The sequence below is a fragment of the Parasteatoda tepidariorum genome, chromosome X1 (assembly GCF_043381705.1).
Source record: "Parasteatoda tepidariorum isolate YZ-2023 chromosome X1, CAS_Ptep_4.0, whole genome shotgun sequence".
In the NCBI taxonomy this organism is placed as follows: Eukaryota; Metazoa; Arthropoda; class Arachnida; order Araneae; family Theridiidae; genus Parasteatoda; species Parasteatoda tepidariorum.
In genome coordinates, this window is record NC_092214.1 from 4,434,218 (window position 1) to 4,442,329 (window position 8,112).

Sequence of the window (8,112 nt, forward strand, 5' to 3'; positions counted from 1 at the left end):
AATATATATATATATATATATATATATAAATAATATAGAATAAGAAGATAAAATTTTTACTGTATAATAGATGTAGTTTCTTTGGAGAATAAAAGTATAATTTTTAGCCCTGTGAGATGCATCTGAATTTTGCTATGAAGGAGGGATATTTATCCCAGAAAAATAAATAAAATCGTTCAGGAAAATTGGTTAATCGTGTAAAATTTTTTATAACAAACAAGGTTACATTTCGAAGTTATAAAATAAAGAAGAGAAAGTCTCTTAGAGGGATCAAGAAAGTAAAAGTAAGTAAAGCGAAGTAGGGAAAGAGAGCCATGTTTGGCGTCTTATCGAAAGACGAAATAGCCCAAAACAAGGCCAACCACCGTTATCATTATTAAATTTGAAAACAATTTGGCGAAAGTTTATCGCTGGTAGGAGTGTGAGAATTAGTGTAACCATGTAACTGAAACATTTTTGTGGTAAGAATAAAAATAAAGAGTTTTAAATAAATTTTGTTTTCGATTTGGTCAAGACAGTGAATTAATTAGTTTTGCATTTGTGTTAAATAAAAAGTTAGCCATTACATTGATTGTTAAGAGAAGAATAGCTTTATAAAACGTATTAAAAATTAAATAATTTGTTTAATTTAATTAAAATTCAGTTAAGTTGTTGTTGTTGTTGATTTACGTCGCACTAATGCTGCACAATGGGCTATTGGCGACGGTCAGGGAAGCATCCCGGAGGATGATCCGAAGGCATGCCATCACAATTTTGATCCTCTGCGGAAGGGATGGCACCCCCGCTTCGGTAGCTGGACGACCTGCGCGCGAAGTCGAGCACTTTACGGTAGCACAGTTTAACGAGGACCAATACCGCACACCCTCGGTCCCTACGCAGACTGATCCAAGTGGTCACCCACCCGCACACTGACCGTAGCCAGTGATGCTTGACTTCGGTGATCTGCTGGGAACCGTGTCTTAACGATCAGTCCACGACGCCACTGCGGGACTAAAATTCAGTTAAGAATGGTTAAGAAAAATAAATTTAGAAAATTTAAAAGAAGTTCTAAAAGCTAGGAAGTATGTAATGTTTATTGTCATCACATTAGTCATATTTTTTTATACAAATCTTCACATAGTCATTTTGTCTAAGCTAAAATTGCGGAAATTTTGACTTTCTAAATGTAATTGTTTAAGATATTTGAAAACGTGCTCATTTGTAATTTAAAGCTAATTTTCTTGTGAATACTGTATAAGATGTAAATATAAATTCTATTTGTTGAATAAAATCCAAATTGTTTCAGCATTAAAATTAATTCTTTATAAATATGCGTCTTCCCTTGCCCTTCATCTTCCCTTGTAAAAATTTTGTTATACCCTTTCAATAACCATTTTTTTTAAATCCCTAAAGAATTTTTATTCAATAAGAATTCATAAAAAAATTGAAAAATTGATTAAAAATTAGCTATTTAACCTGCGACAATTTTAAAAAAAGGCCATAGATTGGTTTTAACAATATGCGCAACCAAAAGCTAAGACAGTTACTGATGTAAGAGATAGCTGTTAGTGCTTTCATAAATCCTTCAGTAAAAAATTTAAGATAAAGTAAAAAAAATCCAATTTTTAAGTAGTTTATTTCAAAATTAGAACGATTAATAAAACGCCATAAGGAAAAGAATTGCTGCCGAATATATTTTTATATTCTCGTCAATTATTAATACCAAATACAACAATGAAATTTATTACATGCTCGATAAAATCTGTTCATTAAATAGTTAACTCATGCGAAATAAATTTAACTGTACGCTTTTTAAATAATAAGGGAAATAATAAAAGAAGAAAGATTTAGAAGTTCTTCGACACGTGCTCGCTTGTCACCATCCTTACTTAAACTGTGACCTTCTATAATGGACAATGTTGATTTGCCAATAACAACATTAATAAGCTTTTCTTTTTTGTCTTGTGACCCTGAATAGACTTTTAAATATTTTGTTTTTAATCTATAGCTAGCATTAAATGTCTTAGATCATAGGGTTGAATTGTAAAAAGCACTCTAGCGAATTTAGCTCTATTTTTATATTTGATATTATATTTAATATTGAGTAACACATTTATGCAGTATTCAAGGTAAGAAATATTTATATTTATTTTAAATAGTCTAACTCGTAGTGTGTGTGCCCAATGGCTAACTCGTAGTGTGCGTGCCATATCCCGTTTCATTTAAAATCTCTTTCTTATGCTATTAAGTTCTCCGTTAGGCAGCTTCCTCTGGGTCGTGCCTTTGATTATTCTTATGTCATTAGGTTTTCTTCTCTAACTCTTATGAACGTTTCCTTATTCACGTTTTCGGACTCCACTCCTAACTTCAAAAATTTTAAGTAAACAATAAACAAATAAATGAATAAAAACTCATAAATCAATTATTGAAAAAAATAACTGGATATTTTTAACATTTTGTTAACATTTGTATCTTTATTTGAGAGTGAATTTTTAGTAACTAAAATTTTTTTTGTTTGAATTTAAAAAAAAAAACACATATATTTTATTGTTTAATTCAGCTAAAAAAGTATGTGAATTCCGAAAATTAATTATGAGACTTCTGTACCAATACTTAAACTTTTTTTTAAATAAATATTTTATCTATTTTTAATTAGTCACAACTTTCAAATTTTCCCCAATTTTTTTATAGTAACCTTATGGATTTTAAATAGTATGTTTTTTCAAGTATTTTTTTTAACTTTTAAAGCAAATTAGTTTTCTTCATCGCGCCTATTAATTTATTAAACTGATAAAGTATATTTTTTTAAGGTAGAGCCATGTTCGCAAAAAGAGCTGCTGTTATTGGTGGTGGTCCTTGTGGACTAGGAGCTGTAAAAGCATTGAAAGATGAAGGAATCGAAGCAGTATGCTTTGAAAGAACGGGTTATATAGGAGGTCTTTGGAGATACCATGATGATGATGTAGATGGAATAGCCTCAGTAATGAAGACTACTATTATCAATACGAGTAAGGAACTGGGTGCCATGAGTACATTTCCCCCTCCCGCCGAATATCCGAACTATATGCACAATACGTTAATGTACGAATATATAATAAAAGCAGCTGAAAAAGCAGGAACATCTCAACATGTACGATTTTACCATGAGACGAAATTGATTGAAAAAGCAGAAGATTATGAGGTAAAGCTCTTTTTTCCCAACTGTAAAAAAATACCGAATTAAATTTTGGTAAAAAAGGATAATGCACCTAAAATTCCGATACTTTATTTCGCAATTTGATCCGGAATTTTTTGCAATGCAGTTGTTGTTGTTAAATTAATAAGTTATTTTAAAAATTTTATCAAATCAATGTACATTTTATTCCCTCTTGTTTGGGTACCCTTGTGACTAAATTTTGCATTTCAAGAATACTGGGGGAAGCGTCGAAAAATTTGAATTTTAAGTTTTATTTAAATATTTTCTTTATTTTATTACCATCGTTGAACAGTCGACTGAATTTTGAGTTTACGGCTAGCAAAGTACTTCTTTTGAATCATTTGCTCCTTTTTTAAAACTTATTTTTAACTTATTTTAGATCAGCAATAAGGGGACTTAAAAATACATCTTTATAATGACATAGTATACGCGTTATTTAGTGAATTTATTTTCTTCCTCTCATCTTCATTTACTTTTCTTTTCCTAGAACTAATGATTTCCCTGCTCTTTTGGGATTATTTTTATGACAAAACTAAGTATAAGCCATGTTTTGTTTTAGATTAAAAGCAGGGATTTGTTTTAGTTAATTTTTTTTTAGATTTACAGTAAATAGCGCTGAGCAGCTTTTTTTCTTCTAGCTATGTAACGATATTACAAATTCAAAGCTTTTCGTTTTTTTATTACAGAATAAAATTTAAAATTAAATTTTGAAAAATACTTTCATTAATGAAATTAAAAGGCAATTTAATTTAGTAATTTCGTAATGGTTTTTGGAATAATACCTATGAATATTAAGCTTTAAATGCGTTAATCTAAGATAAAAATGACTGGCATTTTGTGAAATTTGAAATGTTTTTTTCTTCATGTCAATTCTATGAGATATGTCTAAAAATATTTGAATTAAATCATTTTTATTTATTTTACTTTTACCTAAATATGTTTTCGATAATTCAAAAAACAACACTAGGTATAGATTTTTTTTGAGTATGCTATTTTATTTTTAAATAGCACATTTAAAAAATTATAATCTATGTTTCGTATCTTGAATAGTCAAATCTTAACTAAAGAAGTCTTCTAAAAACAATTCAAAATTTTTATTTACTATTTTTTGGAAAAATGAAACTCGAAATTCGATGTTGCTTGTTTTGAATACACTACATTTTCTACGCAATGTTTTTGGCTTTGCACTCCTACTTTTTTAGACATGAGTAAAATTAAGCGTTAAATCAAACATGAGATGTTTATAAAATAAAAGATTATACATAATAGTGTTTTGAAAACATTTCTATATAGTTCTAGATGGGATTAATATATTTTTCTTAATTAAAAATATATTTAATAGTTACTAATAAATATTATTAATTTCTTCAGAATATTTATTTTATAATAATTAAAAATTAATAACGAAAACTAAAGATTTGTACTCTTGATTAATTATTTCATTGATGAAATGAAACCACGACTACTGTTTCATGTAACGCTAGGCGTTGAAATAAGGTAACGATACGCAACGTTAATGGATGTTGTTTACAATTTCAAAAATGAAAATAGAATACATTTATTGAAATTTAAACTATCAACATTAATAAAACAATCTGTTTTGAAAAAAAATTTGGTCAAAGTTCTCAGCATGTATTACAGAGTAACTGCTCCACATTCATCAACCCATTAATTTCACATTTTTGCATCCCATGTAACATTTTCAGCAATTGAAAAAATTAATTTGAAGCTAATAACACACTATGATAGGATTTAAATTATTTTTTTTTAAATGTAAGCAATTGTTTATATGATAAAAATTGTATGTCTAAGCTTTCATAGTGAGTTTTTTGGCCAGATATGTATTTAGGAAAGCAGAATTCCTTGATTTTCCCCTTCCTTGATTTAAAAATTCCTTGATTTCACACCTGTTCTGTTTTTAATAGAGTCAATTATTTATATTTTGGTTTGCATTTAAAATTACTTTCAATAGAAAATGTTTTTCCAAATCAGATAATTATTAGGGTTTAAATAAAAAAAACATCAAAAGAAGTTTGATATAGAGGTAAGACATGATTTTATTTTACTTTTACTTTTCAGGAAACTGGACGCTGGAAAGTAACCAACAAAAATACTCAGACAGGAGAATTGGTGGCAGAAACTTTTGATTTTGTGTGTGTTTGTATAGGTCACCATGTTTACCCAAACATTCCAACTCTACCAAATCAAGAAGAATTTGAAGGTAAAATAATGCATACGCATAGTTTGAAGAAAGTAGATGCATTTGAAGATCAGAAAGTAGTTGTTTTAGGAGTTGGTAATTCTGGAATGGATGCCGCTGTGGAATTAAGTGCCGTTACTAAACAAGTAAGCAAAAAATTAGGATTTACATTTTCAATACCTAATACAATTCTCCAATTTTAAAATATAACATTTATTTATTTTTTCAGAATTGAGAAGGAATGCAAATAATGTAACCGCTAACTATGTTTCATTTTTGCTGTTTCTGGTTTAAAATAGAACTTTTCTACGAAGTCCATCTTTTATATGAAATAACTTACAGGAAAATCACGAAGTAAAAAAATTATTTTTAAGAAATCGCAAAGCATTCGACAGATAATATCAAATAATTATTTGAGAGATTTTGCATTCTCTCCCGGTATCTCACCCGCTCACGTATTCAAATTCTGAGCAGGTAGTAACCTTTAGATAATACCGGCTTCAGCTTGCGCAGAACTTTAGTGCGTGAGAGAGTGGGATACAACGTGAAATGTAATAAATTTAGGCAGAATTGGTAACGAAATGCAAAATATTTTTTTTGAATTATATTTAAGAAATGAACATTCAATTAACTTTTCCTATTCTGTTAAAAATGTCTTTTTATGAATGTTCTTGACGCTCCGTATGCTTTCTTTTCTTTTTAGAATTTTTAGTATCATTTAAAAAATAAAGTTTATGTTGTCTTATAAATATTTCAAAGTATACAGACAAAGCCGCGATGGCTCAGGGGATGGAACGTTCGCCTTCCAATGAGGTAGACCGGGTTCGAATCCCAGCGATGGCTGGTCGATACGAGTTCTGCGTCCGGCTAGCACCGACCACAGTACTGACATGAAATATCCTCAGTGGTAGACGGAGAGTTCCCTTGCCGTCAGGCTAACCGTGAGAGAGGATCTCGTGGTCTTCCTCTCCATGTAGCACTAATGCGAGATAGTTCCATCAAAAATTTAATGGAAAAGCAATAGAAGGAAAATTGTAACATTGAAATAGTTTTTTTTATTATTGGCAGTTATCGTGTTAATTTCATTTAAAAAATACAATGAATTTGATTACGGAAATTCACTGGTGTAAGAAATTAAGAGAATTTGCAGACTGGGTCGATTATCTACAGAACTACTGGACCGATTTTAATGAAATTTGATATGTACATTCATGAATACAATACAAAACGAAAAACCTTTCAACAATTGTAATACGCACACATGATCGTGGGTCACACTTGTTGAAGTCAGAAGGTATGTTAAAGTGGTTGTAGAATAAACAAAGAAAAATGGTTTAATATGGTCCCCTCTTACAGGCCTTGCAGCGTGATTTTATGCTTGATTCTCATTTCAACTGTCAATGTGGCAATTGGTCCCACTCGTTCAGCAACGCTGTTTTCATTCCCTGGATGATTCTCGGAGGGGGGGGGTAGCGATTGGCCTGCTTCTAGCCTTCTCATACTTCGCTACCTCATTCCATCATCTAAACGTTGGTGTTACTCATTTTTACTGTTACAATTTGAATTTATCCTATTGCCGCAAAATATCACCAAGAAATTCGCCACGGTGTGCAAGTAAACGAAATGTATCTTATCTTACGCGCATTTATACAGCCTGTTTCTCTACTGGCTCCGCCTACACACACGCGTACGCTTACTTATTTGATGTACAAGATTTACATTTTTGTCTAGAAACAGTGGTTCTACATTCAGTTTAGTTCCTTTCATGAAATTCGATAAAATATGCATATTCCCTTAATTTATTTCACCATTGTAGTTTAAAAATCATAGATAGATCATATTTAAATTATTTAAGAGGAAAATAGTTTTGCAGTTTTTCTTAATTAGGTAGGTGGACTTCTTAAATTTGTTTTGCACCTAGTGCTATTTTAAAAGGACTGTTACTTCTTTCAATAAAAAAAAAAGTAGTAGCACAAGTGGTTCAATGCTATGGTTAATTTTGCAGAAACCAGCTAGCTTTATCTACTATAATATAATCGTTTATAATTGGATCTGAAGTACGGCACATTAGTTTTTTTAATGTTAAGGTGGTAGACAACAAAAGGAAATATCCACTTGATGTAAACGAATATGTCCTACCTCTTTTTTTCAGATAGTTCTTCATATATATATATATATATATATATATATATATAAAATTATTCAAGTAAGCTATGCAATAAATAGTTATTAAAACAAATTAACAAAGGATAACTAACAAAAAATAAGCTACCAATTAATAACTAGCAAAAAAATAAATAACTGTTACTCACTTACAAAAAATGGGTCGAAAGATCCCTAAATAAACGTGCTTTTTCAGTACACATTAGTTTATTTCACATTCAAAATTATTATCACAAACTATTTAACACGGTGTATTATAGGTAAGTAAACAACTTTTAAACTAATTTTTTTTCATTTTGTGCCGTCAAATTTCGAAATCGTTAAAAGTGTGCAGCCACACAAAAAAAGGTTGAAAATCACTGGCTTAGACATTTCTCTCCCAGTCTGTGTCATATGTGAATCAGTTGTGACTCATTTCTAAAAAGTTTTCAGACTTTAAATGAACTACAATGCCGTGAATTGAATCTACATTGTTTATTTATCAGACTTTAAATGAACTACAATGCCGTGAATTGAATCTACATTGTTTATTTATCAGACTTTAAATGAACTACAATGCCGTGAATTGAATCTA

At 30.0% G+C, this 8,112-nt stretch overlaps 1 protein-coding gene across 6 annotated transcripts in view; it reads left to right on the top strand.

Annotated features, from left to right (window-relative positions):
• Window positions 1-8,112, top strand: part of LOC107450433 (flavin-containing monooxygenase 5) — a 25,099-nt gene that overhangs the window by 10,055 nt on the left and 6,932 nt on the right. For 3 of the 6 annotated variants that reach the window (XM_016066230.3, XM_016066243.3, XM_016066226.4), the window contains exons 2-3: window positions 2,790-3,160; window positions 5,255-5,521. In XM_016066230.3, coding sequence (XP_015921716.1) covers window positions 2,798-3,160; window positions 5,255-5,521 — 630 coding nt within the window. In that variant the 5' untranslated portion in view covers window positions 2,790-2,797. Of the gene's footprint in view, window positions 1-1,976; window positions 2,109-2,789; window positions 3,161-5,254; window positions 5,522-8,112 lie in introns of those variants that run through there. The other 3 variants (XM_016066249.3, XM_043040646.2, XM_016066236.3) reach the window with 3 other exon arrangements.